At 41.2% G+C, this 22,288-nt stretch overlaps 1 protein-coding gene across 7 annotated transcripts in view; it reads right to left on the bottom strand.

Moving 5' to 3' along the window:
- GRIA3 (glutamate ionotropic receptor AMPA type subunit 3) overlaps positions 1–22,288 on the bottom strand; it is a 155,246-nt gene that overhangs the window by 47,029 nt on the left and 85,929 nt on the right. For 6 of the 7 annotated variants that reach the window (XR_008451393.1, XM_009571388.2, XM_009571389.2 and 3 more), the window contains exons 5-10: positions 17,823–17,876; positions 16,182–16,343; positions 12,382–12,549; positions 9,006–9,110; positions 7,569–7,676; positions 6,219–6,425 (exon numbers count right to left, since the gene is read on the bottom strand). Coding sequence is in view for 6 of the 7 variants with exons in the window: in XM_009571388.2 (XP_009569683.1) it covers positions 6,219–6,425; positions 7,569–7,676; positions 9,006–9,110; positions 12,382–12,549; positions 16,182–16,343; positions 17,823–17,876 (804 nt within the window). In the remaining variant the exon portion in view is untranslated. The remainder of the gene's footprint in view (positions 1–6,218; positions 6,426–7,568; positions 7,677–9,005; positions 9,111–12,381; positions 12,550–16,181; positions 16,344–17,822; positions 17,877–22,288) is intronic. The other variant, XM_054075377.1, reaches the window with a different exon arrangement.

The raw sequence follows: 22,288 nt of genomic DNA, 5'->3' as shown, positions 1-22,288 counted from the left end.
ACCCATAAAAATTGAGCTCGATTAAAAAGAACACAGCCACAACCATGCCTTTCGCTGTGCAGAACTGGAGGGGAGTTTAAGAACCTCAACAACTAAGCTTTGGTAATCACTCATGACTAATGGTGTTTCAAACATCATCTTCACTGCATTTGAGCTGGGCAAGAAATGTCACGGATTCCTCTGAGGCTTGTTCTGTCTTTGCCTACTAGTGTGGGAGGGACCGATTTAGAGACGACATGCAGCAAAGAGGCGCTACCCGCTCTGTTAAATCTGACCCCAGGGGGGATGCAGACCTCAAGATGCTTAAGGGGAGGGAGAAAAAATAGCAAATGGAAACATCCCTCTATACGAAGAAAGAAAACTGATAAGATGTTCCACCTCTGTAATCCAAAAGGAGGGATTGAATTCTTCAGCTTACAGGCTTCAAGGTGAGTCTTCCTAACTTCAAAGCCATGCATTAGAGTCAGCAAGAGATACTGGCCATTGCTCCTGCCTGAATGTCACTCGTGCTTGCAGAACTGAACAATTCCTTTGCTGGTGTCACTTTTCAAGAAGTGGGTCTGGGCTGCAGTCAATCGTGTGATGGGAAGCCAGCTGGCACTCAGACTATATGCAGACCAAAGCAGAGGGACACTGCCCCATTTCCATCGGGAGCCAAACCTCCAAGCACCCCAGAAGTACTGAACGTAGGTACCCAGAACAGACTGCACTGGAATGACAACCGAGCACATTATGGGACTTCTCAACGCATTGTGAAGTTTCTCAGTATCAGAAAAGGGTGTCAGACAGCAACACACCACCTACATTACCTGCTGGTAAAAGCTGCCTTCTAAAGAAAGTCCAGTATACCCAAAGATATCGGGGTGTGTTCAGAGGCTGGGTCACAGGGGCAATGTGTTACACTTATTTAAAACCAACAGCTGATATTTGACTAGCAACATGCTGCATTGAAGACTTTATGTGTATTAGCCGAGCAGTATAAAAAGGTATTAAGATGTAAAACCTACAATTGGCCTTGTCTGCCAGAGTTTGTCAATGTTAAGCCCATGTGTGCTTTATGTGCCCATAGTTCCTTCTGAGACACTGCTACTCTTTGCAGGTGGAGAAATTAAGGCTACAGCTGCTTTTTGAGCTGTGGATATAAAACACACTTCCTCTGTCCATGCTCGGATGCAGGTCAGTTGAAGCGTAGGACCACATCAGCGTGGCTGGGTGCCAGGGCTGCAGTCCTGTCCCCACTCCATGGGGGACGGGGTGCCTGTGGCTGCCTCTGGACACGTGTACCTGGGCTTCCCTCCTGTAGAACCCAGGGCTGAGGGATGAAGGACAAGCTTCTCCAACTCATGGCACAGTCAGGCTTCTGCCACAGACTAAGAGCACATGGGATGTTTTCAGGAGATTCAGCAATCAAATTAGTCTTCCTCTCCGCTACAATTCAAAGGCTGTATGTGCCATCTGTAGTCTTTCTTCTGCTGCTGAGAGAGCTGGAGAGGCCAGCACCATGCAAGGCTGGTTAGTCAGTTCAAGGCAGGGAGATGTGTAGGAGGTCCCGCTGCAACAGGCTGCGGAGGCTGCCTGCATTTGGGGGACTGTCTGTCCTTTACATCCCTGCTTCGTTCCTTTATGTCATTTTACATATTGAAAGGTTTTTACAAAGACATTTTTTCCTGACGGGAGTTTTAAAGGCTGTAAGGTCTGGCTTCTCTTTCCACTCCCAAAGCATTTGTAGTTACAATTAAGATCTGTGTTAAACCTACTGTCAATTAGCCTCAGCGATGTGAAAAGCATCAGGCCCAGGGAGGGAAGGCTTTCCCTGGCTGAACAGTGAATGAAGAACAGCAGCCTGCTTTAAAAGGGAAAGAAGAAATAAAAGCCTACAGAAAAAGGGTTACCCTACAGAAGAGAAAAGACGACTGTCTAGTGCTCAGCAGCTGGTGGGTACAAAGCCCTGTGCACCAGGGCGTGCACAGTGGGAGGTGCTGCTGCTCATCAGCCCGAGCGGAGGGCACACGTTGTTAGCAGGCGGATCACTGGAGGACAGCCTTGCTGGTTCGCTTTGCTGGTTAAATTTAAATAGTGATTCAGTCTCCCAGACTGAGAATGATTTAGCTACTTCCCTCGTCTAAAACGTCCAAGAAAAAAGCTTTCCCTACTTGCTATTTTTATTCTGTCAAAAGTTTCCCCTATGTTTCAGAAATTTCTCTTAGTTTAAAAAATAATCGTGCTTGAGTTGGTAGATTTTTTTCCTGGTAGGGAGAAGAGTCTTATTTTGGCACCATTAGACTAACACAGCAAAATTAAGGTTTTCTTCAAACTGAATTGACATTTTTAGATTTATTAAACTCAAATAAATGTCATTTTCATGTCAAATTTTATTTTATCATTATTATTATTACTGTTATTACTACTACTAGCAACATCAGAAAATTGCCAACAAACCACAATACCCCTTTAGCTCCTCTCTAACAAGACTTCTGGGTTCTCCAGTCTGAAGCAAAGGAGTTTGGGAATCTCTGCTCGGCCAGAACTCCCTGCCTGCAGGGCTGCCATTCCTATGATGCCAAAGAACAAGTGCTCCTCTGTAACCACGTCCACTTGTACAGCCCATTGCAAAGCCCCAAGGAAAGATCTGAGAGGCCCAGCTGAGACTATCCTCGACTTTGCAGGACCCTATGGTTCAGCAGACTTTTGTGCCGTACATCCCGCCCTGACGTGGCATGAGATGGGGGAAGGAGAATTGCCAATGGGAAGTATTTCAATGCTTCTATCCATAAGTAATGTACAACGCTGGGGAATGTTCCTGTTAGCTTAGTTAGTGCAGACCTCTGGCCAGTCTTACATGGGAGTCAGAGCAGTGCTGGTCAGCCTTGGGAACCACAGTGCCGGTGCACAGCACCGCTGTCACTTTGGGTACAGCTCAGTGCACACTGAGCCCCCTCCTACTCCTCTCCTGATTGTCACCATTCAGAGCCCTCCAACGTAGTTGTCTGGAGGCTGCAAGAGCCTGGCTGCACTTTCTCTCCTGACTCTCCACTGCATCCCACAGGAAGCAAGAGCGACAGCAAAAACGAACTGGCACAAACTAAACATTTAATTACAGTTAATTAGGGTTTTAGCACTAAAATGGCAAGCCTTTCGCTTCCTGTGACTGTCCTAAGAGCAATTTTAGAAAAGAGTTGTATGCATAGGGCTATGCAAAAAAGGGTTCAGTATTCAAAAACCCTGGTAAAACTTCACAGCAGTGCCAGGTGGTGGTAAGCCTGTCGGGCCAGGAATTTGCTGCGTTTGACAAATGCCTAGTCACCGTTATCATTTGAGACAAATACAACCTAAAAGATTGCGTTTTCTGCCACAGCTCAGTTCAGCTGTGGGATAAATGGGACCAAAACTAATCAGGGCCCTTTTATGCCCCATGCCTCTCTTCCATATATGCTAATAAAGGCATTTAAAATCTAATCTCCCTCTTGTCTTCCCAAAATGGAATCCAGAGGAGCCAAATATGACAGTCATTTTGCAGGGGCATTAGGGGAAATGTACAGTTTTAGTTCCCTAATAGAGTTCTAAGCCCCTGAGAGAAAGGAAAGTCAGCACATAAATGAGGCACTTGCTCCAAATAATTAGCACTTCCAGAGCACTTTTCATCTTCAAAGAGCTTTGGGCACATCCTTGCGAGGGTGGTACACAGCCCCCTCTCAACTGATGGAGAAAGAGGCCAAGGGTATTTCATGATGTTTGCAAACAGGGCTGGGAAAGGGCCTGGAAGGCTGTTGAGGTTTGTACTCAGAGTTGAGGGGCTGTTTCCCTGCTTACAGAAAGCCAGGTGGATTTCTAGACAGCTTGCCAGCTCAGTAGTTCAGCTCAGCAGGATGGGAGCTAGCTCAGCAGCACTGGGCTGTAAGCATTAACCTGGGTCTACAGTCAAACCTCAAGGGACGCATCTGACCTTTGAATAATTGAGCGCTGCAGTGAAGAGGCTTCAGTAACTCAGCTCGCAGTGTGAGAAGACGAGCTGTTGGGGGTCAGAGCGGGAAACATTCCTCAATTTTTCATTAATGAGAAAACAGAGATGAAAACTCTGTTGTAGACTACAAAGGAACAGACCTTTTGCACAATAAAATGACACTGGCAGGTGGGTTCAGGGTTGTTTTAAGGTATGGCCCATGGTGCCTGCAGGGCTGGTTTTTGCTGGTGTGGAAAGGTTATAAGTACAGTCGGGTCAAGGGGAAGTAGCTAGGGCTCAGTTTGATACTACAGAGGCAGAGTGCCGTGAGCTAGGCTCATCCCAAGGGACTGTGGAAAAGGCAGCTGCAGGGAACCTGTTTATCATAAACTCATAGAATAGCTTGGTTGGAAGGAATCTTTAAAGGTCATCCAGTCCAACCCCCATGCAGTGAGCAGGGACATCTTCAACGAGATCAGCTTGCTCAGAGCCCCATCCAACCTGACTTTGGATGTTTCCAGGGATGGGGCTTCTACCACGTCTCTGAGCAACCTGTGCCAATGTTTAACCAACTTCACCATAAAAAATTTCTTCCTTATATGTAGTCGGAACCTCCCCTCTTTGAGTTTTAAACCCCTTGTCCTATTGCAAAAGGCCCCGCTAAAACGTCTGTCCCTGTCATTCTTATAAGCCCCCTGTAAATATTGAAAGGTCACAATAAAGTCTCCCAGGAGCCTTCTCCAGGCTGAACAATCCCAACCCTCTCAGCATTTCCTCACAAGGGAGGTGTCCCATCCTTCTGATGATTTTTTGACCCTTTATCCAAGAAAGGGCTGGCTTGAAAGAGAAGAAAGGCTCACATTTTAATATTCTTGATATTTCTTGAACCACACACTGGGAAACTGGAGCTTTAGGTTTCCACTGCAACATGATTATGCTTGAAACTAAACTAAACCTTTGCTTCAGAGGTTCTCAATATGCTTGTATTCTCTAAGACAGGTAACACTGGTTTCCCAAATTGCAGAACCAAGGAGCTGACTAGATTTGCATAACGTCAAACGTCAATGCAACAGAGACATGAAGACATAACTCAGGGGTCCAGACCCCTGTGTACTTTCTCTGATCAGTAGATTTCCTTTCCTCTTTCCCTTGAATACAGTACTACAAGAACACCATTGCTCATATAAAATATTTTTAAGTCGAATAAGCTACCAAGTACGTAATAAGACATCAGGACTGACTGCTCCAGGATAAGAAAACTTGTGCAAATCTAGCAATCAGCCTGAAAAGACCGATTCATTTGAATTATCTCCCCAAACATTTTGCAAGAATGATGATATGTTGTCCCAGGGAAATTTCGAGGTGACTTTTAGAAATTACACTCTGCCATGGAACAAAAGGAGGCAATGGAAATAATCGCTTCTGCTCAGATATTTTTAATAAAGGAAAGCTTGTTAAAAATAAACTGTAAAGAAGATTTGGGCGGAATCACAAATCAGCTCATTAGCATTTGGGAGGAAAAAAAGCAAAGATGAAATATCAGCTTGTAAAGTCTTTTCTGCAAAGCCAATTTTCTCCCCCTTCCATCTGGTTTATCTGTATTCCAAAATTCTCATTTTCAAAGAATTTTCTAAAATGGCAATTCTGGACTGTTTTTGTTCTTACTAAACAAAGCAATGCACACTCAATATAGAAATATAAAAAGGAATGTAATGAATTAGTATTTTTTTTTTCTGTCTGACAGTTGATTTTTAAAGCCAAACTCAAGGTTTACAAAGAAAAACAGATGTGGGTGATTTCACACCTGCATTGCTTCCTACCCTGAAAAGCAGCTGTGGGGCTAACTGTGTCATTAGTCTCTGGTCAAACACAAACTGACATGAGTGATCCAAGGAGGGTCAGCATCACAGGATCAGACCTTTAATGAAAGGGGCACCCTGCCAGCGCTTAAAAGACTAGCAGAGCAAAAGGAGAACTGGCAAATGCAAAAGCAGAATATGAAGGGCAAATTGGAAATTCTGCTGTAGACAAAAATTTGAAATTTGCTCAATACCAGTTCTCAACGTTTTGTGGACTCTGATTTTGAGAACAGCAGTAAAAAAGTGACACTTTCCTGCAACAAAATGGTTAGAAAAGGAGACTGTAAAAATAGCACTACAAAGAAATATCTAGAATTTTACAGGTGGTATTCAAACAGATGATCTTTATTTTGCAGTTCATTAACTTTGAGCATAGCTTTTCATAAAGAACATTAAAATGAATGTTAAGAGAAACTTACCCCATAGACCAGTTCACCCACCATGCCATTCCATATCTTAGTCTCAGGGTCCCTAGCTCCATATTTCCCATCTCCAACAATTGACAGTTTGTATTTTATTCCAACATGTTTTGCTATTTCAGAAGCTAAGTCTACACAATATCCTTCATATCTTTCATTCCCTTCTAGTTGTTCATGGTTTTTCTTATACATTACATATGGTGATTCCTTTGAAACAAAAGTAAAAATCAAAAGTCTATGAATGTAAAATACAGCTTTAAAACATACAAAATGAGAGCTGTCATTATCCTTTACATTACTGGCAAGTATTTACAGTATTTCCTGCTCTGGTACAGAAGTTAGAAAGACAATTTTTTGCAGTTTAAAAATCCTTGGCTGATTCCACAGACACACAAACTATTGATTTTAACCCTAGTGTGGACCCACTGATGACACAGTTATTCTTTTTTTTTGCAGAATTAGGCCTGATTAGACAAATAGCATCACTGTAGTAATAGTTCAGGTTTTGGTGTATAAAGGACTGATGTACCCAACACCTGTACCATCAAAGTAATTTCCCAGGGCCCCAGTGGCCTAGGATGGGGCTCTGATATAGATATTTTCAAAGCAGCCTAGAGGGAAGCTAGGCTAAAATCTTCAGCAGCAATTGTTGTCAATACATTTCCTTAGCCTTCTTGGAAAATTCTAGCTGAAATGCTGATTATATCTGACTAAATCCATAGGAGTATAAAATACAATGCTTCAGGAAATAGCATAAAATTGGCTCATGCTTAGTAGAATTGTAACAGGCATAAAAGTCACAAACAATACAGTACAGAGCATATCTGCTAGAGGCATCGGGACTGACACTGGTGCTGCTGTTTATGAGACACGAGGAGAGCATTCCTCCTGCGGAATTGCATGAGTACAGGTTGCTTTTCACCCAGTGCAAGAGCAGTTCTGGTTCTCTACAGGCTTCCTTGTGCCACCCTTACTCAGTCCACAGGGGTTGAGTTTACAGGAGCTGTACCTGGGTGAGGGGTGCAAGATTTGACCCACAGCAGGAAGGCCAGACCCTGCAGTCATTTACATACATGCATAATCACTTAAGTGAGGCGTCTGATGGAGTTCAAGTGTCTGAGAAGCACCAAAGCGCAATGTGGAGCTCAGTGAGCTCCCCCTGCAAGCAAACTTACCGATACAGACAGAAGTTTGCAGGGTCAAGCAAACATCTCTGCAAGATACTGAACTTTTCAGTCACTTGAAGTCCCACAGTATTCAACATTTGCCTCCTGTCAAGGTGCCTAACCCACCTCAGGAGCCATGTGCCTTGTTTCCTAAACACAAACACACTAAGAACATAAAACTTACCAAGATGGTAGTGACTACTATAGTTCTGTTCTCCACAGATGAAGTGTCATTAGAGGGCAACAGATCTAATGCTGGCACAAATCTTTCATATTCATTCCAATAACCAGCCTATAAAAATGGAGATTGTTACCTCATTACATACATTTACAAGGACTCTGGTGCATGAACTCGCAACAGGAACTGTCAAAACATATGGCTTTGTGACACTTATTCAGGCAACGTTTTCGCCATTAAAGGATTACATTAGCTTTCATTTAATTTCCTTAAACAAACAATGCTCTCAAGCCCATGTGCAAATAAACAGTATCCAAATCTAAGAGAACAGACGCATTAAATTCTCTCTATCTAAATTTACGTCATCATGGTGCTGGTGGAATACATTCCTATGTATCCACAGCATGAGAATATACTATAGACAAGAAAATAGACTGCATAGCAGTGATTTTGAATTTTTTATCCATATTCTTCTGCATCTCAGACAGCGAATACAGTCCCTGCAGACATGCCCGAACCAGCTTTAGAGCAGATGCATAGACAGTGTTAGCAACGCAGGCACAGTAGCACTATCGTCAGTATGGGATACAAAACACCCTCTGAGCAAGATGTGACAAATTTGTCAGCCAGCTCGTGCTGACCTTCATGGTGCTGGGGCTACATTGCTATGCTATTACACTACTTTTTGTATTTCTGTACAACACAGAAGTAACAATTTTGTCTCCATTGTAAACCCAGCTGAGTGGCTGGGCCATGTCCAGAGGTATTTCGTTATCAAAGATGAGCAGAAGAGTTTAAGGAGTGTCAACAGTGACCAAGCAGGTTAGATACCCATTGCCAGGTGAAACCAGAGGGATCGACGTGCCTCGGCCAAACAGACTCCTCTATCGATACTCCTGAGAGCTTTATCTAAAGATTTTTAAAAAATCTGCTCTAGATTTCTTTTATTACAAAGATCTAGACAACCATACCACTTAGAATCTATACTGTATTTAGGAGACAACAGAATGAGTAGCAAATTCTAACTAAAACCAAAGTTATTTTCTGTTAATTTAAGATTTCCAAAATACCCTGGCTCCAGCTCCACTACTGCTCCATGGCCTATTACACAGAGGAAAGGAAAGGTGGGGAGGAATTTAGAAGACACGATTGAGTACAGGAATGTGACAGTAGGTATTGTACTTTGCAGCAGAAAAAATCCAGAAAGGTTGTGAGTCAAAAAGTGGAGTCTGAGGCTGACATGGAAACCAATGAAGATACTAAGCAGGGTGAGTAGTTTGGTCCAGGAACAGAACAAGATTCCTGTTTTGAAGACAGCAAGAAGGTGGGGTTTCCTCAGGGCCCTGTTATTACATCGCCTGGGTGGTATTTTCAAACATTATTAGCTTGTTGGAATAAATATCTGTGAAGATGTGAAATCTGGATGCATATCTTGAAACTCACCTTCCGCGATCCAGCGGCTTTCATTTCATACACATCAATTGTGTAATTTGTTCTCCTCCCATAGGTGTCAAACTGGATGTTCCCTGTCATTCCTTGGACTTGCACCTTAAGGGAATAAACAGAAAAAAAACATTTTAATAAAATACGTGTTTTATTTTTCCCTCCATTACATTTTACTGGAACCCACTAGCTGTAGCACAACTTTTATTTATAAAAGAGACTTGTAGCACTTTGCAGCCAGTTATATTCTTTGTAACAAAAAAAATCCCAATTCTCTCAGTTTCAGCTGTACATATCCTTTGTTAGGTAGTACTCAGCTGGTGACTCATTACCGCAGAGAGAGCTGCATATAATTATAAGTGAAGTTACCCCTGCACGTATGTTAAATGTAAGACTGATTCTGTCATGCTTAGTCACGCTGAGTTCACTGATGGAAGTATGGAGTATCAGCGAGGCACATGGAAGAATCCAGTGTCATTAAACCCCTCACAATATGGCACAGAGTGATTTGCAATACAGACCAGAATCCCATATCATTGCTCATTCCAGGAAGTCTTTTAAGATCAGCCCCAGCGTAGGAGCAAGCAATGAATGTCTTCTCTGAATGAGCACAGATGATTGTCTCTACTGCTTGTGGAGTTTTGGTCTCAATCTGGATAGATGAGTGTATAGACAGTAAGTCATTAGCATTACCTACTCCATGAATCACTGTAAGGGGAAATATAAAGTACTTTGTTTCAAAGAAAAAAAAATCTTTCTTATTTCCTTTTATGAAAGGCTGAGATATTTCCATTTATCACTTATCAACACTGACAAGCTGTCATCTCAGGCAGAAGGGGTAACAGTCTGAAACCTCAGTAGGGGTAAATTAGCTTTAATATTTAGCAAAATGCAGTAGAAATTACAGGAATAGGTGATGGAATATTAGTCAAAGAGAAACTGTTCAGGGCTGGTGACTGATCTGCTATTTATGGTTTAGAGATGGTGCAATCAAACTTCTTATGGTCGACAAGGCTACAGAAAACAGAGCCAAATTCAGACTGGCATATGAGGAGTGTGATGCTTTTCATCATTAAGTGGATTTGAACCTTTCTTAAAATACTTTATATCCTTTCAAGAGTCTGGAAGAACATGTGAGTTATTCCTGTTTCCAGAAAATTAAAAGAGGTGAATGAGACTTTGCAAGCCAAATTTGCCCCTAAGAGGTCTTATCAACTGTGGGCTGAGCAAATGTATTTGTAAGGCAGTTGACATATAACCTGCAACCAGATGTGAGATGCTGTTCTGACTTCTCGCACCTGCTGGAAGCCGTCTGGCTACCTTAGCCCAGCAGAGACTGTATTATAGGCTGGTTTCATCCTGACATGCACTCAGACATCAGCATTGCGAATTTGACACCTTTTGACTTCAAATTTACTTTGTTTCTATCTTTGGTGGGAAAACGCAGCATTTTTCAAAATCTGGCTCTACTGAGGCAGGAAGACTCACCAAGACCCAGGACACATCTGGTAGCAGTGCGTGGAGGCAATCATAAATGGACTATTTATAACTGCCCAGAGCTGTTCAGGTAAACTGTCTGCCAGTGATTCAATATCGTAGAATCAGCTTTAGAAATACAGCCACGCACGGTTTTCAAGGCTGTAGGGAAGCAGACTCAGGCAATACGTATTTCCCTTTTGCCAGCAGGATGTCTACAGTGTGGCACTGAACCTTCGGCTGGCATGGGGTATTTCAAGGATACCTCAGAAAAATATTCTTATTTTTGCTACAGAGTGGAGAGGAAACATTGTTAAATCAAAGTTGTTTTTTTTTTCCTGAAGCAAAGATTCCAGATTATTGTCTGAGTAGAGGGAGAGAGGGTGATGGACAGGATGGGGTCTGGAAGGCAATGTGGGATGATTTTGGGTAGCACTTGATGGAGGTGTACATAACCTCACTTAGGTAACAATACAAGGCAACCAACTGAAAGTCAAATTTAGGCATTTTTTTCCAGTTGTGAGTTTGGCTTTGTATATCTTATGAATTGTGCTTTTAAAATAAATTTTACTGAATGAGGGAGCATCCTGTAACAGTGCTGGTTTTCCTTGTTGACATAAATGCCTCGTATTGCATTTGGAGTTTTATGTTTTACTTGTAATTGAGTTCAAATGGACACTAGAAATTCTTTAACTACCGTGAAGGTTCAATTTAACTTATTTTCAGAAGCGCTTAATGCTACATTAGTGAATGTGCAGTAAGGCATTTGTTAGGACGTGATATAATGGCATAAAAAGAGCTCTGAAAATGTCAGACTGAATCATCTCTCTCACTCTTAAGAGTGACATAATCTGATTATACCTTCTATAACTTATTATAATCTACTGATATAATCCTTCTAATTCAGTAATTGAGAAAAAGCAGTAATTAAGCTAAGCATATGAAGTCTGACCTAGGATTTGTTTACACCTAACATGAACTTAATTCTGATCTCACTCACTCCAGTTCTATGTCTGCATTAATATAATCAATTCCAACATGTTTGTTTTAGAGTTACTTGAGGCAGAGAAGAAGCAGACCATATTCTTGCCTCTTATATACACAAAATGTTGTCTAGCTTTTCCTATTGTCACTTGCTTTAATGCACACAGCAGTCTAAAAAGAGTTAAAAATTGACAAAATCAGAGACAGAAGTGAGGAAGGATACCATGCAGTAACTAGTGTTAGGGACAAACACAGGCCATGCAGAAGGTATATCAAGCTTAGTGTAAAGTTATACCAAGAATCAGAACTGGTTTGAGGCTAAATTATGTCAAGGTTCAGGTTGGTGCTGAAATCCAGCAGTACTCCATGACTGACAACATTTTTCCACTGCTTTAAACCAATCTGAGTTGACTTTTTACTGGCACATTACCAGAATTGCACACACGTGTTTAGGTTCATAAATCCCATTAAGATTTACAATACATACAGTGAGGACCCAGCCTAGTTCTGTTTGTCAAATCTGAAGCCTCAGCCTGACTTGAGAAACCCTCAACACACATTCATTTGCAAAATGGCTCATGCTCACTTTCATGCGAAGCTTGGGTGTTATGGGGGAGTCAGACTGCAGGTGCTCTGGCTTGGACAATCTGGCAGCTGCTGCACCAGTGCCAGATTGATGTGATTTTGGCCAAAGTTTTGAGAGCTAGTTTTGCCCTATATTGAATATACTTTACCCTTCCTTTGGAGTTTGACAGTAATTTTATTTTTTCTTTTTTTTTTCTTTCCCTGAGGACCTGCAGCTCTTTGTGTGAATACAGAAACTCTGTGCACATGGAGTAGGACGTAAGTTCGGTCCCAGCAGAAACGCTTCTGTTGTGAACTATACACATTCATTAGCTACTTTGTTTGCACTTACCATTTTCAGCGCCCTTTCTATATCAATTCCTTGGCTCCACGGTACTGCAGGATTAGCCAGGCAGTCTCCAGCACTACCTCTCCTGGAGACATCCACACGCTGTCTTCGGAGGTAACGGAAAGCCTCTGCTATGACTAGGACTGCATCATGGGTCAGTGCAGATGTATACTAAAATTGACGCAAATAAAATCTGGTGAAAAACTGCAATCTTAGAACCTCCTCAGTTTTATCAGGTCTAGTCCTTATCTTTGTTAAAATACTCTCAGAAGAATCATGCTTTGCAAGCCCTTTTGCCTGCTCTCTGTCTTGCCACAGGTGCTTTGTGTAGTTGAACAATTTCATCTGTTTCAATTAAGAAACAAAAAATATTTTCATTTTGTATAGCGTATAGCAGCAAAATAACAAAACCAGTTTACAGTTGCACAAAGCTGAAATTTAATTGGAAGCTTGCTCATCTAAATGAGGTCACTACAAGAGCGTGCAATTCCACGCTGGCCCATAATGCTACCAATAGCAAAGAAGAGCTCAAATTTGGTTTTTCTTTGCAGAGTTCTTTTTCTTTTTAACAAGACTGCCAAGGCAGTTTTGAACTGAAGTCAACACAGATCATTTCTGTTTGAACCACAATCCTGATTAGGTAGCATCTGTGGCAAGGAACAGATCAGATTACTTTTCTTCAAAGGCAGCTATTCAAGCAAGTAATCACGAAATACACTTTAGGCATGACATCTCCTTTGTAATTTCCGATCTGCCTTCTCTTACTCCACAGTAAATCAGAGGGGGTGCGTGTTAACCTTTGTGTAGCAGCAACCATTCTACAAACCCCCCAAACTCCTTACCACTTGTTCATGTTGCTGTCAACACCCTCCACTGCTTGTTGTATGTACAATATCTGGTGACATCCCCCAATGCCATATATTTACATCGCCTATGAAATGTCATAGAGGTGGGTTTTTTCACAGTGTTTCCACATTGATCTGTTTGTCTGAAACTTCTTCCCTCCTAGAGAGGCTGAGGCTTTGCATATGACATCCCTGGGTTTCAAGGGCACTACAGCACACTGATAATTTAAGTATCTGCATACAGGAGACCGTTTCAACATGAACATATCGAGAACAATTGAATACGCTCGGTGTGTAAGACTGGATTTCAAGCCCCTGGTAACTGACCCCTTTGTATCTGCACAGTGTTTGTAAGAGAATGAAGAGAAGGAAAAAAAGAGTATAAGGGGTATCTGCATGTACTGATGCGCCTGTCCTTCTTTCGGCTGTCTGTGTGATACCACAGAGATCCTGGCTCCCGATGAACCTTACACTGCAGTTAATGCCTGAAGACATGCTGCCCATGCATGAGTTAGAAGGGCAGAAATCCAAGCTTCAACTGCACATTCAGCTCTTCTCTTTGTGGACAAGACTTATTAAATTCCGAAGTTAATTCTATGCTGTCGGGCAGGATAGCACAATTGGTGGTCTGCAATTCTTAAAAATGTGCATTATATTATTGCAAACTCTTCCATTTGCTACAAAGCCTCAGGAAATCTGCACAGAACGAGGTGTATCTACATGTGCAGATCAAGAGAATCGTATCGGATAAAAAGGAGTGTAAAGACAGGGTTGTGAAGAAGGTTATACAGTAGTCATTCTTACCGAGATAAACAACAGCAGATGATAAACTCTCACTGAGGGTGTGGGGGTGGTTCCAGCTCTGACTGTATTTAGGTACAGGCACTCTTCTGATCCTGCCCACCTTTACCTCTTCCTGTGATGCTTTGCAATGATCACCCTCCCCTCTTTCAGTAAGTTAACAAGGTTTATACATCACATCATTCCATACAAAAATATAGAACCAGATAGTAATTTTTAGGTATTTGTTCTTGAATTAAAAAAAAAAAAAAATCTTGTAATAGCTGTCCAATCTAGCACTACATAAAATTTACACGGTGATAATTTTTTCAGTAGACTGCGTCAATTGTCAGTAACCTTAATGCAGTCCCTTCCAAGTCATGCCAAGAGAGCTATCTAATTTTCTACTTTATTTGAATTCTACTTATAAATGCATGAGCATGCGAAGAGAAAAAAGAGAGAGAGAAGGGAAAGGCTGATAAAATACAGAATAAATTAAACATCATGGCTTTAATCTCTAGGCAATTTTATTTCCTAATCAAAAATATTGTACCTCAATTTTTAAGTATGCTTTTTGTCTGATTGACAAATACTGTGCACATTTCTATAATGAGTGGTACATTTGTGGAAAGGTAACGTAATCTTTGTGCTTATACCATATACTTAAGATTCTTTCTTAAGGACTGAGAATCATTTTTGCTTCAAGGTAAATTGCTTTCAAGTGGAATAAAATCTTCCCAGGTAAACTTCATATATTTCAGAACTTTTAAGATTAGTATGGTACTTATCTTCACTTCTGCATCACTGCTAGGAAGCTTTAGAAAGCAGGACTAGGTCCTAATCAACAGGGAACATTACACTAATCCGAGTTTTGTGGGCCTCAGTTTGCCTTTCTCTGCAAGCCTGTGGGATGGTGTGCGATTAAGATAATTTTCCTTCCCCGCAGAAATCACACAACCCCAGGGATGGAAACGTATGCCTTTGATTGGCATTTGCCTTCTGGCAGCAGAACCCCATAAGTGGTTCCTATTCTGTCTATAGTCCAACACAGTGCTACCACCTGACCCTGGTATCCCCCCATGCATTGGACTGGACTACATTTTTCCTTCCTAGCTGGTGTTTTACGCTTCTTTGAATTTTGTCTTACTGATACAAGACATCTCTCCTGTTCCTTGGGGTAATTTTGCATTCCGAATCTGTTCATCAATTTGTATGTGTCCCTCCCAAATCAAGCAGGAAAGACATGAACTATCTCATCATAGCAGTTCTTAGATAGGTTTGCCTTCCCTGAGACAGTCAGTATACACCATGTGGAGAACTGGACTCCCGGGAGTGACAGAATTAAGGCCTTCTCACCCAACACCTATACATACTGATGAAGAAGTTGCTCCTCTCCAAAACAGGAAGAGAAAGAAGGAAGATAATAGGAATATTAAAAATATGCAGTGGTTCTAGAAAATTTTATGACTGCCATCATTGGACAGAGTACCCTTGATGCAATCCTTGACTGGACAGTGAATAGCATCCTCCTCTACTACAGATAAGCTGAGGCAGAAAAAATTCTAGGAGAGATATTAACAGGTCGCGAGTCTCCTAATAATAGTAGCCTTTAGTTCACCCAATCTGCAAGAGTTTTGGTGAACCGCGGACTTCCATACAAAAAGTTTTGGAAAATTTTATTGGTTGCAGATATATTATCCAGAGTGTTTACACAAGGAAAGGATAGTGGTGCAAAATACAGGGCTATATTATGAGGGCAAATGTCAACAGTGACTAAGAGGTGGCAGTGGCTCCTCAGGGAATCTATAGAGCTTTGTGAAGTTCTCTTTTAGCATTAAAATGGACTAGTAACCCACAGCTTGCATCTAAAAACCAACCTAACCATACCTACCTCAAGAACCAACTCAGGAAGTTCAAGTTAAAAGTTTTCATATCCACTAAACAACAACAGGATTTGCAAGACCAAGCCTTTGCCTCTGAGGAACTCCTACCATGGTGGGCATTTGTGTCCAACTAACAGCTTCTAACTCTTTCTTCTGGAAGGGCAGTGAACATTTCAAAACAATGCAATCAGGATGTGTATCATACATATGCAGACACCTTGGGTTAAAAAAAATCCCAAATAATTGTTAAAAGCAACTCCTATAGTCTCCATCACCGTCAGGGTAAAATAAATACCTTCAATGGTGAGTTTTTGGCTTCTGGGAATTCCCTTTCATCAAGCCTCACCCAGCGTTGTAGAAACTGTTGAACCATTGGGTTTTCATTATTGACAATCTGGAATCCAGTAACGTTGGCACCTCCATGCATTACTCTCTCCAGAACAATGTCTGTATAGCCCTGGGAGGACACATGTAAAAAACAAGAATTATTGCCATCCAAAGGCTCTTTGGCTCATTTTTATCTGTTATAAGCAGAGCACAAAATAGTCTGATTCATTTCCCTCTTGTTAGCTGAAAACTTTCTACCAAGGAGACAATTACTACCACAATTGTGATAGTAGCATAGAATAGAGTTTAAGATGTCTTCTTTCCAGACCTTTGCAACAGCAAACTGCCCTGTTGCGCTGGGCCAACGTGGTAGGTAGCATTCATTAGTCAAAAAGAAAATAGTCCTGAAACTTGAAGTATTATTTCGTCTTTTCTCCTGAGCATGGTGAAAACATGGGCAGCCCCGTTTGTACAGCAAAACGCACACGATGTTTCAGCCATGGGAGCAGAAAACCACTCAACGCCCACATTGTTCTGTGGAGGCACAGTGCCCACCTCTTGCTAGGCAGTTCTCGTCACAGCACTACTTAACATTTCACTCGCAAATGTAACGGTATGAGTCTCTCCCACTCTGTTGTTATTTATACCTGAGGCAGTAAATTGGTGTCTTTTTGATTAGCATGACTTGATTGCAGTCATGTTTATCTGAATGTCAATGGTTACACATGCTAAAAGGCAACCCAGAATGAGAACCTCTGTATTTCTGCGCACACGCTAATCAGTGAGATCATAAGTGGTTCTTGTAAAACAAAATGACGCATCTTAAAGTCATACAGTACTTAGACTAAATAAAAGTATTTTAAAATTCATCTTTGCTGCTTTAATCACACCAATACATGGATACAGAGAGAATTCTAAGTGGGATTGCAAACTTGGAAGTGTGAGTTTTGGACAAACATTTTTCCACTCACAGTAGACACAGCAACCAAAATTAGCCTTGCTGCAGGATCAGTTATAATATAACACTTTTTCTAAGGAACTCTAGCAGATGGTGTTTCACAGCCATCATAAACATCCCTGAAAGTAAATTCTAGAATCTAGGAGAAGCTCTGATACAGAAAAAAATGTACAGTCTTGTCCTGGCCAAAACGTACACAGGCACAACCCTTAACTCTGAAATACAAAGAAACAGCTAAACAGCCTGCCTGGTTTACTTAGGAGAATTGATTGAATTTGCAGCTTTTTACCATTATTTTATAAATGAATTAGCTACAATTATTTTTCCTGGAGTGCTTAAATTTCTAACACGTTACACAGAAGATTACAGTTATCAAGCGTCTTATTTACGAGGATACAAATTAGTGGGAAACATAAAATTAAATTATTATTTTAAAATTAGTAGAGGCTGTGAGATTCTTAGGCAAAAGAAAAGCCATAATTGAGTAGAAATGACTACAACATACCATTATATTATTTACTGAAATAATTTCTCAAAATCCAAGAACTCATCCATGCATTTCCTCTTTTGCTGATTAAAGTTGCCACAACCTGAACAGAATATGTTACCCTCTAAAACTTAGCAATACTTGTAATGAAGAAAAGTGCTTACCAGGTTAGCTAACATATAGTGATAGCCTCTAGAATGTTTGCCAAGGATTACAACCTGTGTGAAGAAAAAAACCCCATATTATTCAGTTGTAAGAGGATGACTTTTCACCAGCGGAAAACAGGCAGAAAACAAACATTTTAGTAATCCTCTATGACCGATTGATGGGCAACACGAGTATTACAGATCTGTGGCTTACAGACACAATGCAGTCATTTGTGGTTTTACAACACCTGGACACAGTACAAGGAAGAGTATCTCACAAGGCTGAGAAGACTCTGCTTGCGGAGATGACCTTACCTGGCAAACTCACCCTCATGATCACAGAGTCTTCCCTGCTGACCAGGTTAATTTTAGTTACCAGTTCGAGTATTTCTGCTCTGAAATGAGGTAACACTATGTACCCCACTCAGTAAACTCCTCTTTCCTTTACTGCTTGCTTGTGGAGCATATGAGAGGCAGGTGACACAGCCCAGTCAATCCCTGTGTTTATTAACCTGTACAGCACAGTGCAGCTCGGTAGGCTACAGGTCATACAGGAGCTTTCCTGCCAGGAGAACCCTGGCCAAGCTTTGTCATATATGAATGCTTGAAGTTAAATTCCTAAAACTATAAGCAGTGACCTTCATTGCTTTTTGACAGCTTTCAAAAGACCTCAAAACTTGTCACTTCCAGTGACATGGACACATATGACACATCACTACATGGACACATCTGACCTTACACATTGTGTCAAAATTTATATTAAACGCGATGTTGTACATTCCACTAAATCAGCATCTCCTGCCTTCCCTGACTCCACTTGGGCATCCCTCTGTGCAAATGGAGTCATTACATGGAATTGCCAAGACACTAAAAAGCCGCAGGATGAACTGAGCAGCTGGATTCTATAAGGTTATCGGGGAAGAGTGGAGGCTGCGCTGACTGGCAAGCCCGAATTCTGCCGTCTCGTGTGCTCAGCCCCACTCCAGTAGTATCGTGCTTTTGCAGAAAGGAGTTAAAATCCCACTTCCCGTGTCTATGTAACCCCTTGTGCAAGGTCATGCCACTACATTTAGCACTATTACCTTGCCTTCAGATTACAATCTCAATAGCATCCATTCAGTCCCACAGACATCAGGTGAAACAATGGCCAACAGAAAGAACTTAATTTTGATGTAGAATAACCTGGAAATCTATACACACCGTACTAATATCCTTCTCTACAGTCACAGATAAACCTTCCAAATGCCCCACTCTAAAAGACATTTTTCCAACATGACCACTTAACGCCTTTGCTAAAAACAGATGACATTTGAGTCATTGACTTTAGACATACTGCTGAGCCCGTTAAAGTTCTTGATTAAATTATTAAGTTCCCAATTGCCTCCTTGGTTTGTCATGTCCTTAATAGATGCCATTTCTTTGAAATTCACATTTAATTCTGTAGGAATTTGCATACTTCCAGCAGTCTGAAAATAAATTGCTGTTCAGGTCCTCTTGAGAACTGTATGTACACTCTATTGGTAGAAAGCATCTGTTTTTCTACACTCACATTTGTTTTCTATGGAAATGTGCAGGCTTCCTTCAGATCATCTGGTGTGCATGCTATTTGCATACTGAATTCTCTGTATGTTTTAATTTCTCTTTAAAGGAAGTGATCTACTTTCAAAAGGTTAGAGATAAGGAACTTATTTACCAACAGAAATACTCTTAGTTGTTTTAACCTTAATATCAAGTAAGAAAGCCTTTACATTTCTACCCAGATATGTGTTTATTTAAGAGAAAAATACCACGGCAGATAAGCCAGAGGCTGTAAGAAAAACATACACGGAGCTGCTACAGGCATCAGGAGCAATCCTGCAAACTGGAAATGCAGGACTTATAGCCTAGATCAGACTCAACTTCCATCTCATCTGTTGTCATATCTCCAAAACGACCAGAAATAATTCTGTTTAGTCCCTTAGAGAGGTCCCTTAGACACATGAGCCAAACTTTGATTTATAAAGAACCTTTCAGAGGTGACCTGTCAGGATTTCTGCTCACACAATCAACCATAGTTGTTCATAATTATTTAACTGGATCTTAACAATGTTTTCAAAATTTATTACATATATGCCATCCTAAATTTTAACAAACACAACACTCCTCCCCCGCTCTCCATCCTCTATGAACTGTCCACCAACTTGAATGGAGCTGCTGGATTAGCGAGCCCAGCAGAAGCAATCACAGACATGAGTGTTACTCTTGGAGGAGCAAAGGGATGGATAAAGCTTTTTTATGAAGAAGGAAAACAGGAGTATAACACATAAATCTCATCAACTGCTTATATATTGTGAAGCTTATATAGAAAGTGGGATATTGAATGGCGGTGGTGAATAGGAAGCCAGGATTACAGGACAAGGATTTCACAGAGCTACATGTCTTTGCTAAGTTTCTCTTCTGAGACTTAATATTGCTTTCACCTTGACTGAAAGAAAAGCTTATAAGGTTTTATACTGAACAAAGCAGGAGGGTAAAAAATGGCTGGAAACCATCATGAATAATTCAGACTTCTGATCCCACATAATTCTTCCCTTGTAGATAAAAAGATCATAATGTCAGGTTTGATATGGAACCAAATAAAGTTTGTATTTTTGATTAACTCTTTGGATATTTCCAATTAATTAAGAGAAAATCCATAGGGAAAATAATAAAAATGTATCTAGTTTTAAAACAAAAGCCAAATCTGCCGGCCAGCACCAGGCTTACTGGAAGTATAGACCTGTACGCCAGATTTGAGAAATTAAGTCAGCATTGCCAATTTCAATTTTTCATTTGCCTGGGGAAGTTATTTTTGAATGAAAGCATAAAGAGAACTTGGTTTCCACTGCATCAGTCATCATCATAATTAATAGGCAACTACATTTTTTGCCTTAGCTTTTAAATTTTTCTTACGGTTTTGGAAGACGGTATTATAGAGATTAACTGGCTGACATTAAATTGGTATGGAGCATCGTGACATTTCTAAAGCAATAATGATGATTCTTTCATAATGTAGTTCAAAGGCTACATAACACCTAAAAGGAAGTACAGCGAAGCAGCAGCAAAATAACTTTGATACTAACCTCACAACTACTCCATTACTTTTTGACTTATTCCCTACTCAAATTACAACCACAGCTAGCTCCTGGTCTAGAACACGGATCTGGCTTTTTTGGCCATGAAAATTAAAATGTCGGAGTTAAAAGTGAAGGGGACATTATGAGCAGACTTAGATGAAAGTCAAGGCAGGAAAACCATTTTAAACAGTGGTGATTTAGAAAGATCTGGGGGGTTTAGCTGGAATATGTCTCCAAGGACTTGACAAGGAACTAGAATGGTAAGAACATAGTGTGTAGGTGAACAGTAATAACAGAGCAGAGGCAAGGAAAGAAAGGGTTAACAAAAGACAAGACTACGTGGGCTCAAAAGAAACGCAGCAATGGAAGAACAGTGCAAGTTTGGTAGGTGGGACTGAGCACCTTTTTTTGTCTTTTAAAAATATAAATGGATTGCCTGTGATTCATAAAAGAGAAAGAAATTTTTTCATTTATGGATGGAGAAAATCACAGAACAGGTAAGTTGGCAGGGGCCTCTAGGGATTGTCTATTCCAGCATCCTAACTCAAAGGACAGGCAGCAAAAGCAGGCTGCTCAGGACTGTGTCCAGTCAGGTTTTGAATATCCCCAAAGACAGAGATCCCACGAGCATTTTGGGCAGCCTGTTACAATGTCTGACTGTGCTCACAATAAAAATGATTGTTTGTTATGTTTAAACAGATTTTTCTGCATTTCAGTTTGGGTCCCTGCCTCTTGTCTTGTCGCTGGGCACTGTTGAAACTCTGAAACTCAGAAAAACTCTCCAAGAAGAGTCGGCTCCATTTTCTTCATCCTTCCTACCAGGTACCTGTAAAGATTATTAATATTTTCTGCTCTCCAGGCTATACAACCCAAGTTCTTTAAGCCTTTCCTTGTACGTCAGATGCTCCAGTCCCTTAACCATAGGGGCTCTTCACTGGACTTGTTCCAGGATATCCATGCCTTTCCTACACTAATGAGCCCAGAACTGTACATGGCACTTTAGTCATGGCCTCACCAGTGCCAAGCAGAGGGGAAGGATCACCTCTACCAACCCGCTAGCCTTGCTAAACCTATGCAGCCCAGGATGCTGCTGGCGTTCTTTGCTGGGAGAGTGTAGTGCTGGCTTGTGCTCAGCTTCTCTGCCAGGACCCTGACATCCTTCTCTGCAGAACTACTTTCCAGCCAAAAGCCTCTGCCTCTGTACTTGGTGCATGGGGTTATTCCTCCCCAGGTGCAGGGCTTGGCATATGCCTGTGTTGAACTTGATGAGGCTCCTCCAGTTCACCAGTTGTCAAACTACCGCAGCACAACCACCTGGTGTATCAAACACTCCTCCTAATTTAGCATCATCAGCAAATTTGCTGAAAGTGCACTCCATCCCACAACCTT

The sequence above is a fragment of the Cuculus canorus genome, chromosome 10 (assembly GCF_017976375.1).
Source record: "Cuculus canorus isolate bCucCan1 chromosome 10, bCucCan1.pri, whole genome shotgun sequence".
NCBI classification, from domain to species: domain Eukaryota; kingdom Metazoa; phylum Chordata; class Aves; order Cuculiformes; family Cuculidae; genus Cuculus; species Cuculus canorus.
This window is presented reverse-complemented; position numbering and strand designations above follow the sequence as displayed.